The 21,350-nt window shown below is 44.2% G+C and overlaps 1 protein-coding gene across 3 annotated transcripts in view; it reads right to left on the reverse strand.

Annotated features, from left to right (window-relative positions):
- Positions 1 to 21,350, reverse strand: part of LOC307235081 (unconventional myosin-Ic-like) — a 57,555-nt gene that overhangs the window by 8,937 nt on the left and 27,268 nt on the right. For 2 of the 3 annotated variants that reach the window (XM_080007054.1, XM_080007053.1), the window contains exons 2-16: positions 12,624 to 12,779; positions 12,370 to 12,485; positions 9,960 to 10,158; positions 8,279 to 8,359; positions 7,770 to 7,949; positions 6,829 to 6,927; positions 5,454 to 5,567; positions 4,836 to 4,907; positions 4,434 to 4,553; positions 3,498 to 3,571; positions 3,302 to 3,407; positions 1,664 to 1,744; positions 1,181 to 1,272; positions 928 to 1,022; positions 90 to 136 (exon numbers count right to left, since the gene is read on the reverse strand). In XM_080007054.1, the coding sequence (XP_079863180.1) occupies positions 90 to 136; positions 928 to 1,022; positions 1,181 to 1,272; positions 1,664 to 1,744; positions 3,302 to 3,407; positions 3,498 to 3,571; positions 4,434 to 4,553; positions 4,836 to 4,907; positions 5,454 to 5,567; positions 6,829 to 6,927; positions 7,770 to 7,949; positions 8,279 to 8,359; positions 9,960 to 10,158; positions 12,370 to 12,485; positions 12,624 to 12,779 (1,632 nt within the window). Of the gene's footprint in view, positions 1 to 89; positions 137 to 927; positions 1,023 to 1,180; positions 1,273 to 1,663; positions 1,745 to 3,301; positions 3,408 to 3,497; positions 3,572 to 4,433; positions 4,554 to 4,835; positions 4,908 to 5,453; positions 5,568 to 6,828; positions 6,928 to 7,769; positions 7,950 to 8,278; positions 8,360 to 9,959; positions 10,159 to 12,369; positions 12,486 to 12,623; positions 12,780 to 13,101; positions 13,201 to 21,350 lie in introns of those variants that run through there. The other variant, XM_080007055.1, reaches the window with a different exon arrangement.

The raw sequence follows: 21,350 nt of genomic DNA on the forward strand, positions 1-21,350 counted from the left end.
TGCACAGACAGACGACGCATTAACGGTGAAACTCAAGCCGAAACATAAATTTCATGAGGATTGAACGATACTCGAGCTGCCACCCTCACCTCCTTCAAGTTTCGGAAGAGGAGGTCGTTGTTCTTGTCCAGGAATCCTAGATTAGGGAGAGCGAATTTGAACTTTTGCGTTAAACCTTTTTTTCCCCAATATATTGATTGATTGATTGTGTAATAGTGAGCCGTGTTAATTATTTAGGTAATTGCACAAGTAATGTAGGTATTTCCTCTATTTGTGAATTATATTCATTCTTAAAGAACTCAAGTGAGGTTGGTAACAGACTTAAAATCCAGTTTTTAGACAATAAAAACTGCCTAATGCAATGATCACCATCCATTAATGTTCCACAAAAGCATCTCACAAAGGAATGTTGTGATATCAATCCAAACCCGGGACATTGTCAGGATATCCCCAAAGCAAAATGGAATACCAGGACAAATATCAAACATCAGATCAGATCCTGAGAAAAAAAAATAAAAAATCTCACTCAATGTTCTCGGTTTTTGGACTTGCATAAGGGATCACGTCCAGCCAGCGGGCCGGGCCTATTTAGTGTTAGTAACGTGAAATCTGACATCAACGGTGAAATGAGGCGCACCGAATGCAACGTCGGGTGATTTTGCATAGCTGTCAACCCTCCGGTTTTTCACCGGATTCTCCCGTATTTTACCCTTCTTTCCTGCTGTCCTCCTGGTTTTTGATTTTTTTTTTTAAATAAAAATGTTTTACAAAAGCTTGGCGGCGGCGCCGATCTTCATTAACAGGTCTGCGGCCATTATGTGGAAATAACTGACCGCTGATTGTCGCTATCGACCGATCAGAATTGAGTATTTCCACTATGCCGTGGAACAAGTTGCTTCAACAGTTGTTCACAGCTCACAACTTTACCGTTGACGTTGTAGTTGACGTCTCCGGCGTAGTGCAGTAGCCTGAACTCGTCCCGTTCCATCACCTTCCGGGTCTTGGTGTCGGCTAGCTTGTGACTACACGACACACACACACACACACGCACACACACACGCACGCACACACGCACGCACACACACCAGAAAATTTACATATACACTCTAATCATATTTAAGGGTATGACACTTTTGGGGATGGGTTAGAGGTCTATAGGGAACAGTTGGTTTGAACTCACGTGACAAAATGGGCGTGTCCTCCCACGGTGTCCTCTAGTTTCTCCAGGAAGGTGATGTCGCTGGCGTCACCTGGCCTCAGACACTCCTCGTCCTGGTAGAGAGAGAGAGAGAGAGAGGGAGAGAGAGGGAGGGAGAGGGAGAGAGATTCAGCTAAATATGAAGAATCCATACGAAGAATTGTGCATTAACAATTTTTTTTAAACAAATAAAGATAAATAAATACATAGATAGACAGACAGACAGACAGACAGACAGACAGATAGATGGAATATTGCAATGAAAAAGGTAAATCAATGAAAAAAGTATAATAATAATAATAAAAAACAATTTAATTAAATGAAAAATCAATCAAGGCAGTGATCATGTTTGCCCCGCAGGGATTAATAAAGTGTTATCTTATCTCATGATTTATATAACAGGAGAGAGAGAGAGAGAGAGAGAGAGAGAGAGAGAGAGGGAGAAAGAGAGGGAGCTTTACCGACCAGAATGGAGATGATGCCTTTAAACTTCTCCTCCACCAGGTCACAGATGATCTTGTTGTTGAAGTATTGCACTGGCTCCCACTGGGAAATAAAAAAAAAAAAAAATGAAAAAAAAAAAAATCCCATATATATTGACTCCTTTTCTATTTCATCTGCATAATAACTCAAGTACAGTGCGTTCTGACCCTTCTGGTGACTACAGGTGGAAATATTTGCAGAATTCCCAGCATTCTGGTCTCCCACACACACACACACACACACACACACACACACACACACACACACACACACACACACACACACACACACACACACACACACACACACACACACACACACACACACACACACACACGACTGGATTAGACCATTAGAAAGGTTATGCTAAAGCCGCCGCATTATCTCCACAGGAACAACGCGGCCCACAGCCCTTGCGTCACATCATAATGGATCCTTTTGAGTCCAGTCGTCTCCCACCACCTTTTTTTTTTCCTCCGCTCTCCCGAGAATTTATATTCCCGTAAATCACAAGAGGCCCTTGTTTATCGGAGCTGTGTGTGAAAGAGCAAAAAAAACTGACGGAGGAGAAGGATGAAGGCCGAGGGTGAAGGAACGGTGGTTCAGGTTCTAATGTGATCTAGCTGTGATTGAAAGGATGGAGATGTTAATATCCAGAAATATGTAAGGAACTAAGAGGTATTGAATTATTAGGACTATTTGTCTTATTGACTTTGAACGACCAGTATTGACGTCAATTGGTGTGATGGGATGGGATGGGACATGGTGGGGGAGCCCCAAAACTTATAGCACTAAGTGGCCAAGCTGCATCGCCATTAATGGCCCACTTATACATATGCTTAGTCACTTTCAATTCAAAATAAATAGTTAATAAAGAGTTTTTATGTGATTTAGTAACTGTTAGACACAGTATGGAACGGGTTATTTCCATTAATTACTGCGTAAATGTGGATTTAGTTAGCAAAATAGCATTTTTGCCAAGCATATATATGTATATATATATTAATATATATATATAAAATATGATTTCTGAATTCATGATGTACGTAAATACACAAACACACACACACCTTGTGTAGATTACGCACATTTTAGTATTTTTACAGCTTATAGAGCTTATTGTGCGTAATCACCGGGTGTCATGACATTTCACTGCATATATGTATGACCGTATGTGTATGTATGTGACAAATAATCTCTTGAACTTGAACATATATATATATACACATTTATATACAAGTAATTTCAAGGCCAACTACCTCTGACATCATAAATGCATCCTATCTACCAATAGAACATCGTCCTCAAAGGGCAATTGGTGTGTATTTTTGGTTGTTATGCGGTGGACTGCGTTGTTTTGCCTATATTTCAGTTTCTGATTTTAAAAATGTGGTTGGATGGATGGATGGATGGATGAAATACACACTCAAATACACTTAAAATTGTTAAAATGATTTATCCTGAAATAGGAAATACCATACCACAGGTTCTGCATCCTCTCTACCTGTATGTGTGTGTGTGTGTGTGTGTGTGTGTGTGTGTGTGTGTGTGTGTGTGTGTGTGTGTGTGTGTGTGTGTGTGTGTGTGTGTGTGTGCGTGCGTGCGTGTCTGTGTTCTGACCGTGATGCCCTCAGCCTCGTACTCCTCCTGCTCTGACTTGAGGGTGAGCTCGATGAACAGCTGCTGCAGCTTCTCGTTGCAGTAGTTGATACAGAACTGCTCGAAACTGCAATGAAAGGAATTATCACGACACAATTTACATGAATACATAGGAGATCACGAACGAGGGTGTTTTTTTCTAAGATCCTTCCTTCACCTGTTGTGCTGGAAGACCTCAAACCCATAGATGTCCAGCAGGCCGATGACAGAGTAGTTCTTGGACGACTCGTCCTGGGGAAGAAAACAAAAAAGAAAAAAAACAAAACGTTAAAACAGTGAAATAACGACCACTGCTCGGATATTGGATGGAGAAACTATCAGGAAAAAGAAAAAACTGTTGCAAATATTGATATTAGACGCATCTTATAGGGGCTGAAAGAGCTTAATAATATAAGTAACTTGCAATTAGCACCATGGCCACAAGATGTCCCTGTGGTGTAACAAACTGAATAAACAATTGGGGTCAGAAGCCAAAGTGGAGGGTTGCTTCTTTATTGATTTGATATACATGTTTATATATCAAAAATATATGCTTATCTATCAAATATATACATGTTTAAATTATGTAAATAATTAAACATGTTTGTATATCAAAATATACACATGTATATGATAAATAAATACATATTTTTATTTATTTATTTATAAATTATAATTATTATATATTTATAAATATATACAAATATATATATATATAAATATATATGATTATATACCAAATAAATATGTTTAGACATCAAATACATTCACATTTATGTATATAATTTTAATAAATGTGTTTTGTATTTACTTGTATATGTCAAGTATATACACGTTTATATTATGTAAATAAATATATTGTGCTGTTTATAAACACACAGGGTGACTTTTGGTAGAGTTTCCGTTGAACGTGCCGAGAGAACATACATTTTGTGATAACTTCACCACCATTCTCTTTTGTCGCACTCACCACACAGAGACCAATACAAACAGTGCATTGTTGATACAGTAACACATTTACATCATGCCACGTCTGTGTGTGTGCGTGTGTGCGTGTGTGCGTGTGCGTGCGCGTGTGTGTGCGTGCGTGCATGCGTGCTCATGGGCCGCGCACCGCGTTGGCCAGCGAGACGTTGATCTTGTTGACGAGCCAGGTGAAGGTGCGTCCGTACACGGCCTTGGACAGTGCGTCGCGGGCCGACGACGCCTGCTCCAGGTTCAACGGGCTCATCAGCTGCACGAGAGAGAGAGAGAGAGAGAGAGAGAGAGAGAGAGAGAGAGAGAGAGAGAGAGAATACCAACAGACAGATTGAGGCAGAGAGAGAGAGACAGAGAAGGGGACAGTTAGAAAACAAATTGCACTGTAATTGCCCATGACTGGACCAGACATTACACAGACAGATAAACACGTGGTTTCACACACACACACACACACACACACACACACACACACACACACACACACACACACACACACACACACACACACTCTAACAGGAGTGAGCATTCAGCCAACCTCTTCTCCCTTGGCGATGATCTTCTTGTGTGTGAGTGCCTCTGTCAACACCGTCCCATTCACCCCTAGTAACTGGAATTGGACCACAGGGCGTTAACACAAAGACCGCTGTCACAGCTATCATTTTATCCAGGGACTTTATTTCTCGCCATTAAAAAATACTTTTGGGCTTAGTTTATGGGACAAAGAAATGGCTAAAAGGGTTTAACAGATGCCATTTAAGGTTTTCGCAAATAAGGAGCTCTCGGGCAGGCAAAGTATTGAAGATGCTTTGCTTGGTTTTCATAAAAAACGGTGATAGTGCTGGCTTGTATTTGCAGTCATCTTATGCATTGATAAATAAATCAACTTTTGAAACTTTATGATGAACTAGTGCTCCCTCTAGTGGTCAAAGTATATGCATAGTGACTTTAAAGTTGGAATTGCCTCGTTTATATTTCAATCGTTCCTCAATATTGTATGATGAACGAGGGCTCCCTCTAGTGCTTGTGAAAAATGCAATTTGGGACATTAAAGATGGTATCGACATAATGTTCATATTTAAATCTTTCCTTTAACCTTTGTGATGAACTAGGGCTCCCTCTAGCGGTTGGTACAATACACATTGCGACCTCTCACCCTGGACAGGTATTTGATCTGGGGGTCGGAGGTGATGCAGGCGTTGCCGCCGTCATCTCCGCCGTACTGCACGTTGCCCAGGTGGAGCACGCTGGCGACGATGTTCAACAGCTCCTGGAGGGAGAGCGAGAGCGAGAGCGAAATGAGTGGGAGAGGTGTGGAGCGACGAGAGGCTCCGATGGGATAAGAAAACGCGGACGAGATCTTCGAGGAACACGATGGACGTAGGTGTCTGCATGAGCGCTGAATGGAGGGAGGAGGGGCTTTGATTAAAACCTGGGTGAAGAACAGGGTGAGGGGGTTTATCTATCTGCTTATCAGGCAAGCCCTGATAAACCCTACAAGCTCTGACGTACTATACGAACCAAATGAACGGGTAGAAGACTTCCCACGCTAGGCACAAATCACCATACAGTACCACGAGCAAAACGTGCTCAGGCACATGCATATCAGTGCAAATGCTAAGAAAAAAAACCCTGTTATAGACGAGACTGATTCATATCTGCATTCCATTGATAGCAAAAGATAAGTGCTATTAATTTCCTCAAGAGAACTTTTTCATAACCAAGACGCTGGTTGCAGACATGCCTTTCCTTACCTTATCACAAGGTCCCACTCGGATAAATATCAATAAAAATAATGTTTGGCGTTGTATTTATCACCCCCTGGCCCCAGCAAAGACTGAGCGTTTCATCTCAAAGACAATGTTCATCGTTTTCAAGACCTCAACGTTTCCACCAGTCCACCAGACCGATTTTGCCCATCTCTGGACATGAGTAATCGTTGTAATATTTGTGTGATATAACGCACCACATGTTGTGTTTATATTTCTCTGCCAAGTGAATTTGTTAAAGGGGCAATAGACAACCTTTGTGCTGCTTCAACCGATTTCATTATGTTTTTATATTCAAGGGTTTGCTGATCTACGTGGCGTACATTGCTCCACCGTCCACCATTGCCGTTAATGGTTGTGTCTTGGTTGACGCACTGCCGTAAACCGATCATTTTCACGCGTTTCGTACCCGGTGGCATTCCGAATGCATAGTGATATGTAGGCTTATAGGCACCAATCTAAACGCAGATGGTGACATTAGTCTATATTATTATTATATTACACTGTGCAATCAACATTAACTTCATAATGATAAGTTAAAGCAAAAAAGTTGTCTATTGCTCCTTTAATGGGGAGTGTCGCAAAAAAGCTTTTTTTTTTTTTGTTTGTTCGCTTTTTTTTCTTAGTTCAAGCAAGTTTCAGAGATTTTGAATGGCTTCCATGAAAAAATATTGACATATGGTAAATTTCTCTTTTCATATGTGCTAATACTAATTCTAACGCTCATCTCCGTCCGGGTTGGAGTCTGAGGTCGGTCCTCACCTCCACCTCGTCGTCGCTGAAGCCGATCACGGTCAGGGCCTTGCGCACCGCCTTCCAGTCGCTGCGGTCGTTGATGGAGCTGACTTTGGGACAGTTTCCCTGCAGGGAAGAGCAGACATCCACACCCACAGCGTCACAAAAAGCTCTCCCTCCCTTGATTCTTTTGTCCTTTATTATTGGTGCCATGTGTGTTTGCACACCTATTCACCTGAAATGGCACACATGTGTTCACGGCAAAGGGTGTAAGGTTGCCATGGCGACACAGGCAAAAAGGACAGACGCCAAACATGAGGATGAGTGAACTGAAATTTGCATTAAATTGAAATTCAGAATTAGAACTTGAATCCAAATTTCCATACAATATACAAATAAGGCCTGTATGGTGACGATTTAAAAACCATCAGGTCGGAATCAGGGCCCATATTTATCAAGCGTGTCAGAGTAGGAAACCGGTCCTGACTGCCCAAAACACACTTTAAAATAGCTTTCTGTTGAAAACAATAGAATCGGAGTAAAAAACCCCGGTGTTGTTTGCCACGGACAAGTCAATGTGTCGTTCAGTACGATCAACGAGTAGTTGATAATACAAAACAAATGGAATTTTATCCATCCCAAAGGAAGTAGTGATCGGATCAGGAACAAAAGATATGCTGACACTCGTGAAAATAAACTCTACTCTGGGTACGTAAAGAAGTCGCTCACAGAATAAAAAATGACCTCTCAATCAACAGCCTTAAAATGATGGGATTCAAGCTCATCACTCCTGTATTTCTAGCTCTCTAAGATGCCTATGTTTTCTGTACACCTCGGAGTGATGACTCCCGGACGCCAAACCCAGGCGATGCATAATAAAGGTCATTTTAAAGTAGAGCTAAGAGCTGTCTGTCAGAACTAGTGCGAAACCAGTGAAACTGATTCCTGGTTTTCGGGTGGACTCTCACCTTGACCAGGTACTGGTACTGCTGGGGGTTCCTCTCCAGGCCCAGGCGCCTCAGCAGGTGCTCCTCGCCGCCCTCGATCAGCTGGTAGAAGATGTGGAAGTTCCGCTCGCCGTGGTTCTGGTGAACCACGCGCGACTTCTCCAGCAGGTAGTTGAGGATGTGGCCGCCCACCGGCGCACCCTGGCGACGGGAGGGGTCAGGAGACGAGGAGGGTTAGATTAGGGTACCGAGGTGGGATACAGGGGGATGGATACAGCGTGCAGTGCTTTGGACTCTTAAATAGCAGTATGTTGGATTGTTCTTAACACATTTTTATAAATAATAAAACAGTTATATACATAAATCCATTTCTATCGCAGTGCACTTCAAATGAATAATATTATTCACACTAACAAAAAAATTATAAAACAAAATCTAAATATAAAAAAATATGGCGAATCATTTCTTTTTTTTATGCAAATATTTGGTAAAACCAACTTGCACTACATATAATTGTCAACCCCACTCACCTTAAAGTCAAACTGGATGTCCATGTACTTGCCAAAGCGGCTGGAGTTGTCATTACGTAACGTCTTGGCATTGCCGAAAGCCTGGAGCCAGTGTGGGAAAGAGGGGGAGTGGGAGAGAGGTGGGGTGTGGAACGGAGAGAGAGTTGATTAAAAGGGATCGACCGCAAGTGCCGAGTGTTGACGCGAAGAGGAAAATAGAGGTACAGATATAACAGTGTGGGTGTGAGTGTGTGTGCGAGAGAGAGAGGGGGGGTGAGAGATGGGGGAGCGGGGAAAGTGAGAGAAAGAAAACATGGAAGATAAATAAACAAATGACAAAGACAGAGGTGTGAAGAGGCCTTGCTGTGTCGCGATTACAAGGCAGCGTGCACGCACGCACGCGCACACACGCGCACGCGCGCACACGCACACACACACACACACACACACACACACACACACACACACACACACACACACACACAGATGTAGAGACATCTGGAACACATCTGGTTGAGACAGGCCAGACATCAAAACAACAGCTGCCATACACTACTACCAGCCTGCCTTTTACTATCCACACACACACACACACACACACACACACACACACACACACACACACACACACACACACACACACACACACACACACACACACACAATATGACATAATATAACATCATATAATATTATTTATACATACAAAAAACATATTTAAATACAAAAATACATTTTCTTTCACAATGCACTATATGGAAAATTAATAAAGTTTCTTTCTGTGTGTGTGTGTGTGTGTGTGTGTGTGTGTGTCCACATTAGGTGGACTGTACTTTAGGCCGCAGCACGCGATCCGCTCCGATTTTCTCCAAACATAACCGTAGATGCATGTATTTTATTTATTAAATTTCCTGTTGTTTCTGTAATTGAATGGAACAAAAAAGGCCCAAGCCCCGCTGTATCTCGCGGTGCTCCAAGCTCCGCGCTGCTCCGGACACCGTGGTGAAAGTCGGAACCAACTTTCAAATGAGGCCTTGTAGATCTAATATGAGTGAAGATCCAGCAACTGGATTGCTTTTTTCTCGCTTCAAATTTGCTCAGAAACAGATTTTAGCAATAAGGAAATCAGTGAAAGTTTACAGAGGAAGTAAAACGGAACCTGGAGTAAAGCTCAAACCCCATTGGTTCACACAACCCGGAAATTGTGCACAAACCCCATTGGCTCAGAACTAGAGGCTTGGCCTCTAGTTCATGTACAATTAAAGCTAGACACACAGAAAACAGCCCATTTTGGAACATTATGGTATAGAAGTATGTTACAATGGCTGAATAAATGCATAATCTGGTATTTTGCATTGCATTTAGTGGTATTCTCAGTAAAAAAAACATAAAAAACATGTTTTGGGAACCTCAGAGACCATATATTAACTTGTGTAAAAAGGGGCATAATAGCGCCACTTTAAATTAAAAAAAAAAGGACTTTCTAACACAATATGAGAAATGAAGGTATGAGATCCAAGTTCAGATCTTTACGATCAAATCTTCTAATTTTTACACTCATTGACACTACAAGATTGCGAATCACGATGCGAAAACAATTTGATTTCAGGACATTAACCTGAACATCAACTTATCATACCTCAAACAGGATGTACCGCTTCGTTAAAAAAAAACTAAAAACACACCATATACACACACATACCTCCAGCACAGGGTTGGACTGCAGCAGGCGGTCCTTGATGGTCTGGACATGCTCGCTGGCGGGGCAGGTGACAGCGTAGTACTGCAGGATCTTCTTGGATGCCTCCGTCTTGCCGGCGCCGCTCTCCCCGGAGATGAGGATGCACTGGTCCTTCCTCTCCGTGCGCATTGAGCGGTACGAGTTGTCCGACACGGCGTAGCTGCAGGAAAGAGAGAGAACGTTTCTTATACAACGAACCAAAATGAAATAAATTCTTCATCCAATTAAGTTTTATTTTTTATTTTTATGATGCACTACATAGGATCAGTTTGTATGTATTTGTTTTCCCATATTGTGCTGTTTTCTGTTTGCATTTATGCTTTGGCAAAAACATTTTTTAAGCAAATCATGAAAGTTAATTAAGACAGAGATCATTGAGATCATATAATAATAAAAATTATAATCATCATTATTATCATCATTATTATTATTATTATTATTATTATTATTATTATAAATAATAATAATAATGAATAATAATGAATATTAACAATTATAAGATACAAATTTTTATTATTATTATTATTATTTACAATAATAATAATAATAATAATAATTTGTATCATAACATTATTATTATTAATTATTGTTCATTATTATTATATCGTCATTATAATTACTGCTAATGTTGTAGTTACTACCATTCATGTTTTTATAATTGTTATATACTTTACAAAGTCTTTACATCCTTTGGCAGTTCTTGTCACACCGTTAAACCAAATTTTAATTCAATAGAGAGCGAGACAAACCACATAAAGGATCACATAGAAGTACAATGAGATAACGAAAATGTAACGTAAACGATCCGACACTTGTGGAATATGTTATGTGGGAAAGGCGAGCGACCCCCCCGCTCCACACGCCACCCCACCAGGGCGTTGGAGGCCTGTAGGAAAGACAAACGGCTCAGTGCCTCATACGCTATGATTCATAACTACGGTGTCATTTATCACTCCGCTGCCGCTATCGCCACCCTTGTGTTGTTTCAGCCGGCTCAGACTGGTGAACGACTTGGAGCGATGGAGTGTGTGTGTGTGTGTGTGCGTGTGTGTGTGTGTGTGTGTGTATGTGTGTGTGTATGTGTGTGTGTGTGTGTGTGTGTGCGCGTGCACGGGTCAGGTTAGGGTCAGGGGAATAACCTTGCCTCTATATCTCTGTTGCTCTCTCGTTAACGGGAGGAAGCCAGTTGCCTGGTACCGCCGCTTTCGCTCTACCTCTCGCTCTCTCTCTCTGTTTCCCCCCTCAGCCTCACTCTCTCTCCAGCGCGCCGCTGCCCTTTGCCAAGATCACCTCGTTCTTTCCACTCAGACACAACATTTTGACTACATGCTTGAGCCAAGTGGTGAGAGAGAGAGAGAGAGAGAGAGAGAGAGCGCCAGCTAAGCATATGGGAAGAATGTTGGGCGTATGGCGCTCGGGATCTCCTTGACACGAGCCGCTGTTTGGCAGGCCAAGCGACCGAGCGGGGGGGATCCATCGCCGCGTGAGTACCGAGGCGGTTTCCGTGGCAACCCGTCAAACAAAAACACACTGCCATGCGCCGTGCCGCAACCTCTGGAAGAGCCACAAGACACAGCGGAGCGGACGGACCATGAAATACTGTATATACACATTGGATGGTTTGTTCTTTGATCAAATGAATCGAAGAAATGCATTCCGTTAAACGTCTGTTTGCTGAGGATGGCAAGAAGCTTTTAATGGGCTCCCAATGAGGTGGTCAACCAGCTATACTGTATCTATAAACCCACTATCCACCACAAGTTAGATGATAGCTAATCTATTTAAATCTAACTTTTCTGAACGCTTATCTACACACACCTGATCCCATATTTTATATGTATATAATTTTGTTCTTATTAAATCCCTCCCATCCATTGCTGGCATGTGTGTAAACTCTGCGTTTGCCCATGTAGTAGAATGTAGAATTTCCAATCGTTTTTTCTGGTACAATAGGTACACTTTAATGTGATGCTGGCAGTACAACTCGCAATGTGCATAATAAGTCACGGGGAAGCGGGCCGCCGCTCCTCGTTCGCATCACTCCTCCAACGCTCACAAAGACGGGAGGAGGTGGAGAGGGCTCGCAATCTGTTCTTATTAACTTGTCAGATCCAACGGCGCTCCCTCCACCCCGCCAACCCGCTCGTCCACCCGTCTGCCCTCGGTGCGTGGGAGAATCCAATAAAAAGTGGACTGTTACGTTATACTAGTCTCGTGGATGTACGGTTGAGCAAGTGGTGACAAGTTGCTGTGGCGAAAACTACTACTAGCTCCACCAGTGGTGAAGATAGTTTGTCTGTTTCAGTTTGTGTCTGTGTGTGTGTGTGTGTGTGTGTGTGTGTAGAGAGAGAGACAGAGGCTATGGACTCACATGTGTGGCGAGACCTCGTAGAAGTTGACCCCGCGGTACCGCACCATGTGGTTCTTGGTGTAGATCTCCAGGTCCTTGTAGGGGTTGACCGACACCAACACCGAACCGATGTAGGTCTGAAGTAGGAGACCGCAGTCGTTACTAATATTGTATAATACTAACGAACAACCAAACACACACACACACACACACACACACACACACACACACACACACACACACACACACACACTCCTTTAAATCTGCCCTCTCACATAGATGAGGTTCTCCTTGAAGCGCTTGCGCAGGTTCTCCATGAAGGCCGCCTCGCTGGTGTGGTTCTCCAGCAGGACAAAGTCCTGGACCCCCACCCGGTCTCTGGCCGTCAGGGCCGACTCCATGATCGCCCACACCCCGTCAGTTGGCACCACCTGGTCAGAGGAGGGCGAAACAGAGAGAAAGAGCGTAATAAGCCAGACGTAAGTGAAAGAATGGATGAGAAGCGCAAGCCCACTATAGTGTACCCTATACGTAGGTCTTGGCTGAAAAACTCAGTTTTAGTCTGACATTATGTTGAGCGGTAGCACGTAGCTTAATATGACAAAGTCATTGAATGTTAGAAGTGGGATTTCTAATTTGTCAGTGTCACACTCAGGCGACCTCATTCAACAACCTCCATGCCAAAATATAGTTGTGCAAAGTTCACGTTAGATTCACGATGCATGCGTAGCAAATAGATGTGTTCTTACCCACCTGCGCATGTTAATGAGTTTGAACACCTTCACACGGACAGGCGCGTGCCAGCAACTTCTGATGAGCGTAAACCCATACACTCCCTCCCATACCAGTCACCATGTTCAGAGGATGTGCTGCTGCCTACACCACCAGTTGTGTTCCTCCTGCATATCTTCCTCCTCTCATCTTGAGGGAGCAGGTGCGCTTCTGGAGATCGCCACCGTTATATGCCTGCGCCCTGATTATCTATGCGCTCAGCCTTGTGATGTCACAAAGACATCACATGATGGCTGCTGCTTCACCCTATTTTCCCTTAAACAACCCAATTTCCTTTCTCACCAACGGCAGTGTTGAACAAGTTATTACTTTCATAATGTTATATATTACCTATTACTTAATAAGTTACCTTACAATATTACTTTGTGTGTAAGGTAATAAATTACTTTTTACACTATAATAATAAAACGGCTGTTATTTTTGGTAGAGGGGAATGCTGGTAGAAAAAGGCAAATTAAGTGGTACTGAAGCTACCTTTGTCTTGTACATTTACTAAAACGCGATCGGCCAAAAAAAAAGCAAAAAAAAAAGCCGAACCCAATTCGGCTCCGTCGCCAACTCTCACCTTATGTTGTCGTGGCGCAGTAGCAGATGGGGAAATATGGTTATAATCCATGATCGCCATGAGGCGCCATGTTCCCCGATCCATGTTTGTTTACACTTGCTCCCACGTGCAGATAATCTAAAGCATGTAATGTAAAATATTGCCGTGAAGCAGTTCTGCCGTGACAAAGCTTAGGGGAGGGACCACACGTGCAGCTGTCCTATCACATAAGCCTGAGCAGATCCCACAACGTGTTTGTCACAATGTACAGCAGATACTGTGAGACCATGATTTCTCAGATCCCGTGATACAGTATCCTTACCGGACAGTCCTTTCATCCAACCAATCGACCTAGTTAGTTGCCTGGTTAACTTCTCAGATCAAACTTCCTGACAGAGAGCCCAAAGAGATGCCTGCTATGTTATTATGGCAATTAACACATGAAAGTTCCGCTCTGTAATTATATCACAGTGAAAGAAAAAAATATATATAGTATATTAAATGTATACATTTCAATAACCTTGTCTGGATATATTTGTTTTTTGCGATCTTCCTCATTAAAGATTAAATCCCAGCAATCTCATCTGCTGTACTGCGAGTACTCTACATGGACACTTACATTTCACTTGCATTTATAGTTTGACATACTTCCTCGGTTCCTTTTGCCACACACAAACACACGACGCAGAGCCCACACGGAGAATGGAAAGCGGCAGCTGGGTGTGGAATTCAAAGCTTTTTTGATTCAGGGGAGGTGGACGGGCGGGCGGGGAAACTTCTCACCAAACTGCGATTCCAGAATAGAGGTTGACATCACCGAAAAAGTCGCAGGACGAGAAGAAAGAAATCCCACTGGCAGATCGCAACCGTCATAGGCTAAGCACAGTCACTGTCATTTTTTTGTCCGAGAGGGCAACCGGAATAGGTTCAACCTTCGTCCCTCCGGCCCACCACCCCAACACCCTCTCACCACATCTTTCAGTGGCTCCGAGTGAAAGCGTAGCCTCCTCGGTGCAGCTGCCCACAATGTGGCCCATTCAGACTGCCACTCATAGGGACTCCCCCAAGAGTCGCTATGATGCATGCAATTTCAAAAACATAAAACCCCAATGAGACAGACCTCACGTCAGTGCTTTCTTCCCCATAGAGCGTCAAAAAGCTGTTATTTAAAGAACTAGAGAGCGAGCGAGTGAGGGGACTTCTTAGGCTGTACTTTATTTTTCTTACGTTTTCTTTAGAAGCTCCCCCTCCATTGTAGCGCCTGCAGAAACAAACCCCTCGTGCCGAGAGAAAAGCTGACCCCACAGACCCAAGACCCAATCGACACTCGTCTTAGTTTGGTGCTGGTGCAGACTTTCCTGCGCCAGCCGTTAAAAATACAATCGCAACATCAACAATGAAAACTTACGTCCTTGGGCTGGTTGGAGCGTGTACTCATATACCCGCGTTCCACGATGGCAGCCTGGGTTTTGGACATAATTGCACTGAGATTGCTCAAATCCATTGTTTTTGGTGCGCAGGGATAAAGAAAGAAACAACCCGAGAACTATGAGCTTTGGAACGGGAATATGGATGGATTCGCCTGTGGTGAGGATGAACGTGCGCCCACACACACACACACACACACACACACACACACACACACACACACACACACACACACACACACACACACACACACACACACACACACACACACACACACACACACTTTAAGAAAGTAAAGCAGGTGCACATGTTGTTGTTGTGTCAGGCTGTACAGTTCATCTCCACCCCCCTGGGACGCAATGAAAGGTAGATGTGGAGGTGGGGTGGGTATTAATTAGCCCTAGGTGCCGGGCGAGGCGGCTGGTTTAGCAGCCGAAAAATAGTGATGCGAAAGAGGAGGGGGGCATGTAATGTCATGGGTAGACTACACGACTACAGATCGTTGTACCGTTCCCACTTCACAACTTTCTGTCTTGTGATGGGGAATCTTGAAGTCTTGTGGTTTCACACTACATGACTGATCGGCGACAGGGATCACACGTTAACAAGATCTTTCACCGGGAGGAATCCCCGACGGGTCTGTGGCGTTTTGTCACGAAAAACACACGCAAGGAGTGACATCGGGAATGACCTGACAGGATTATTTACTTTATTATTAAATTCCTGATCACTGTAAAAAAAAGTGAGTAAAAGCAGAACTTAAATGACAAATGTATTAAAAACCTAGAGAGGAAAAAGAAGAAAGATAAAGTAAAATAGGTATGTTGTTTGTTTCTGGCTGCTGCTCTGTGCACTGCCATCTCTTATGCCCACCCCACTCCGTGTCTGCTCTCATTGGCTGTAGCTCGCCGCGTCGCTCCCAACTCGACCAGATATTAAACCTGCTTGGTATCTCGCCGGTGTCTGCGAGCGCTCGGTGAGAGGTGGGATCACGTTGTGAGCAGTTCACACCACACGCTTGTCGCTCACGGGAGCGCGCTATGACTTTCTGTACTTTCCGATCGGGGGCTTTGCTCGCCCATCGCCAAAAACCTGTCGGCGAGTGGAAAGTCAGGCCAGAATCACGTGGACTGAACTCGGCATTGGGTAAAGGTAGAACGAGATAGAGAAGGAAAGGGGAGGGATGGGTAGGACGGCTCGCCGGAATTTCAGCTCGGGTCCTTTCTGTAACAAAGTGAAGTTGAATTCTGGAATGTCTTCATATTGGAGCGAACTGCGCTCCCCATTTTGCTTCTTGTGTGCTTCATTTACTTTTTTTTTTTAATTTTATTTTTCTAAACAGGCTGGTTCTAAATCTCCCTTTCACTGCTGCCGTTCACGATCCCCAAAAATGTCTCCCGCTAGTTTGTGTCGTCTCCTGCTTGATAATTTGGCGGCTCACACTTACCCCACGCTGCTCTATCATAAACTGAACGTGGGTTTACAGCCTTTTTCTTCACGATTAATGATCTAGGTAATAGGGAGGCTGTTGGAGATGAATCGCCTCTGGTCTTTTACGAGCCGGTGACTCAAGATCATTTCACCGCTTGCTTGATAGGTTGCATATTGTGTGTTTGTGCTTGCATTCAGATTCTTAAGCCTTCCCCTTACCACTTTGACTTCCACTGCGTTATTGTTTCCCATACCCTTGGGGAAAGTGTACAACGTGCAGCTGTGCGTGTGATTGTATGTTGTTTCATTAGAGCTTGGTTGCCCATGTTAGCCGCTCTATTGTGCTGTGATGGCAGCCATTTACTGAAGAAAAAACAAAAAGGTGTTAATGACATCTTAGGTAACATGCCGGTATAGAAAAAAACCTTTGACTAATCAGCTTTCCATTTCATTGACCCTCAGCTCCTCTTCCTCTCCCCTACACATTCTCTCTCTCTCCCCATTACTTCATTGTTCCCAAATGTCGCTTGTAGAGCCTGGTCTTCCTGCGTTCGGGTCCCGCCTGTTCCCTCCTTGCTCCCTCCTTGCTCCATAAGTAACACAAAAACACACTTATAGTATAACGACACTTCCACACACACACACACACACACACACACACACACACACACACACACACACACACACACACACACACACACACACACACACACACACACACACACACACACACACACCCTTCCTTCATGCTGTCAAGTTTTCCAAATTCCACTGCAGCAAACAAGGAGGGCATGGAGTCCGGCCTGGACCCTTTCCCTGCCATCCTCACAATCCCAGCACCTAGGGCACCAAGCACCAACAGGCCTCCAGGCTCGCTCACGCATTATGTAATACCTCATATTACATAATGCACCTGTCTATGGAGTAAAAGCAACATAAAATCACTTCGTCACACGTTTCAAGGAGGTACAATATAAATCTGTTAGGTCTTACGTTACACTTGTCATTTCAATGTGACCTTGATTGACCTTGGATGCTAAATTTATTGCAGTCGGTCGAGGAAGCATATCGCCAATGGGACTTTCTCCAACATGGACTTGGTGCTCAACCATCGTATGCAAAACCACACTTTTGAGCATATACTGTACGTTTGCATCTACCATTGACCATCTCCACCACCAGCACAACCATTTTGCATTGGCATGAGGTTTGGTTTTAATGACATACAGTATACCAATAATCTGTCCACGCTGTAACCAGACTGCTGTCCACACATCTATGAAATCTGATTTCATAGGTGATCCCATGGTCTGGCCCATAGGCTGGTCCACAGTGTGAGCAAAATCTGTCCAGACAATGACAAGTTTAACCCTTGCTCTCTTATCAGAGGGAGTCCCATCACCTTAATATGTGCCCTCCTGCTTCCAGACTTGAAGACAAGAGGAGAGGGACACCAACATGTGGGGTTGTGCCCTTTGACTCGGCCGCGAAAACAATGGCCTCTCACTCCATAACCTTTACGCCGCCCACCCAGCTACAGTATCTGATGTCGACGTTCATGTAAACCATGCGGTGTTCACAGACATGGAGGCAACGATGGCAGCAAGAAGGGCGATGGGGAACATATCAAAAGCGGCTTCTGAATCAAGAAAGAATGCATGCAAAACATTTAATGGATGCACAAGTCCACGGCCCACTTTGGAATAGATTTTCTCTTCCTGGATGAGACAGCTGAACACAATACGCCTGCAGACAGCACCTTAATCTCAGGTCACAAAGTTCAGGTTGGGTATGCAAAGAAAACAGGGAGTCGGCAGTCTGACATCTGTGTCACAGAAACGATGAGTTTGGCATTTCCCTTGTTGCCTCAACTTCTTGTGAGTCCCAGGACTCCAAACAACAACTCCAGCATGGTTTTCAAATGAAGGAATAGTTGGCCACTCGCACAGAGTTTTGCCCCCCTTTTTTTTCGTTTTTTAACATTTTTTCACTATGAATCAGTTGCCTGGCGCTCATCACTCTCTCTCTACGCTCGTCTGTTTTGTTCCGATGGATGAAAAGAAAAGGGGCATTAAGTCCAGCAAACGCTGTACGTCAAGATCATTTTACGTGGACACAGACGCAAACCTCTTTTCTGGGTATCAGGGCATTGGCTACTGTGGAACCAAGTCAAGTCAAATCCAGCAGGCCCCTGCTGGGTTTGAGAAGGGACCACAAGTCAAACCACAGGCCTCAAAGTAGGAAATGACTTCTCACTACAGTAATATGGGCCAGAATTACTGTAAAATGAGTCCCCTCGAAATATGGAATACATTCAAATGCTGCAAATGGTTCATTTCTTATAGGTTTGGAACCATTCCATGTCTGAGTGTCAACAGGAATGCAACGCACACGCACACGCACACACACACACACACACACACACACACTATTCTGATTGGGTACATTGGAATACCTCCAGGCTTGCCTGAGAACATGCTTGGTTTCCCCTCTGCGAGAGAGTAAGCAGAGTGACAGGTCGCTGACAGGTCGCTGCCAGGGCCGCTCGGAGCGCACAAGTCAAACAGGTGCGACCAGCTGACTGAGTTTCCCACAGCTTGTTTAAAACTCTGACTTTCTATCTATCCATCTACCTGCACGTCTGGCGGCTCTGGACATCAAACAGCCAACAGGAGGAGGACACGCGCTACATAACCCAGGCGGCCGGCCCCAAGGGTGAGGTGCGGTGAGGGGCGGGCGGGAGGGGTGGGAGGGGGGCCGGAGGGGTGCAAGAACATATCAATGCACTTGGGATTTTGGAGTTGTCTTGAAAACGGCATCGGTAGTCAAAACATTGATATTTAATCCAGGTCGATAAAACTAGTTAGGTATGTTGAAGTTTGACATGTCCGCGAGGTTGTCTTACAACATTTTATTCTGTATTGTAATACATTCATGGATCCATTGTTGTATTGTGTCTTCATGAATCTTGATACTTTTTCTCTCCGTTTGCTAGTAAAATGCAAATCAATTCTAAATCAATTCTGTTTTACGTATGTTTTTTTTTCCCTGTCAGACTGGAAATGTCCTTGGTTTGCAAAGACCTCCAGGCTACCGCAACCTTAATAATATATTAATGAATGCAACTAGGTAGATGCCTGAGTGAGTTTCACCCGCACCTGCCAGGGGGGAGTGGAGCACATTCTTCTTGTCACAAAGCAGTGAAAGACGGGGCCAGTATCTAGTGAGCCTGCAGGGCTGGAATACCCTTTAACTTTAGCTTAGGTGAAGGTGTAGTCTGCCCAGTACGGGTAGAAAAAACATTGACTTCTGACTTTCGGGGAGAATCGTGACCTCAAAAATGTCTTTAAGCTTTAAAGTGAGTAAAATAAGTGTTAACTACACCACATTTATGAGTTCCTGTCGGTTCCCCAACTAGTAATTCAAAACAGGAGTTTCAAGGAGTTCGGTCGATTAGACGTCTACCAAGAGTTGATCACTTGTGTCGTAGCAGGTGAAAGGCAAACAGGCATTAACGTAAACTATGGATTGTGTATCGACGCGAGGTAAAGTGTCGTCTGCTGTGCGTCTGCAGGAAGCCGTGACAATCCTATCAGGAATTTCTCTGTGTATTGTGTCAGACCGACCACATTTCTGTTTGGTCAGTCACTCTGTTTCACTCCCAATGACCTGATCTAGGAGTGATGAAAAGTTTGGCCCGTTTTGGAGATTCAGCTCTTCACGAGTGACTCGGTAAAAAGATTTGTTCGACTTTTCAGACTCTTGGTTGAATGGAATTCTCACGACAATCATTTTATTCTGTCAAAATTATTTATTTAGAAGGAAAAGCAAAGTGTAAATGTGTCCTATTCAAGACGAATTATGCCAAATGCCTTCACATTAATTAAATCCTCAGTAACTCGAACGGAAGATTCTCTGCGGGGCCTGTCGCGCGTGCGTGACTCGCAACACCATCCCGGGACTTGTTCAGGGTTCAGGAGTCATTGCTTCTGTTTGGGGCACCGTGGGTGACTGGCGACTCAGGGCACGCGGCTCTTTTCGTTCGAGAGTTGACTCGAGGCGTTGGCACAGCGTACAGGCCCGACGCGCAGCGTGGTTTTTCACCGGCTCCACTGGCTTGATGTTGTAGCGAGAGGAGGAATATTGGAAACAACAGCAATTTAAAGAAACACAGTTTGTCTGGTCAACCCGCCAAGCGTCCCAGTGTTATCAGACACATAGTGGAAGAGACGCAGACGGGAGCCTCCGTGTAGCAGAAGACAGTTTTATTGCCTACCGCGAGGGTCACAACTACCCCGGGGTTGAGGTGTCCAGTCAGAAAACAACAACCTGGGATGGCCGTGTCCCGTTTTATTACGGACTTCTCTTCAGACACTCTCTCTCTCATTCCACTCACACCCACCGCTCTCCTCGCTTCCCTCTCTCCCCTCCTTCCACACTATTCTGGACACCTCTCGCTCCAATCAGGTGAATTTCTGCACATTATAACAACCCACTAATGAACTTAAACCTCCAACCACAGGCATACACACACAGACATAGTGTGTTTGTTCTTTGTATTTAAAACGAGTCTTGGTCAATAACCAAATCCGACCACAGCTCCGGGTCTCTTGTACAATGTAGAATCATATGAAACACATCTAAATTGATAGTTTTATCTCCTTTTCTATGGGAAGGGCTTGAGTAGCGGCGCGCAGCCCCTTTGGGGCTGGACCCCGAAATACTGGGCTCTCTGCACATCCCTAATCACTACGCTCTAGTTTCACACACAAGAGGTTTCATCCTCTGTACACACAGAGAGATGGAC

Source organism: Zeus faber (genome assembly GCF_960531495.2).
Source record: "Zeus faber genome assembly, chromosome: 9".
In the NCBI taxonomy this organism is placed as follows: domain Eukaryota; kingdom Metazoa; phylum Chordata; class Actinopteri; order Zeiformes; family Zeidae; genus Zeus; species Zeus faber.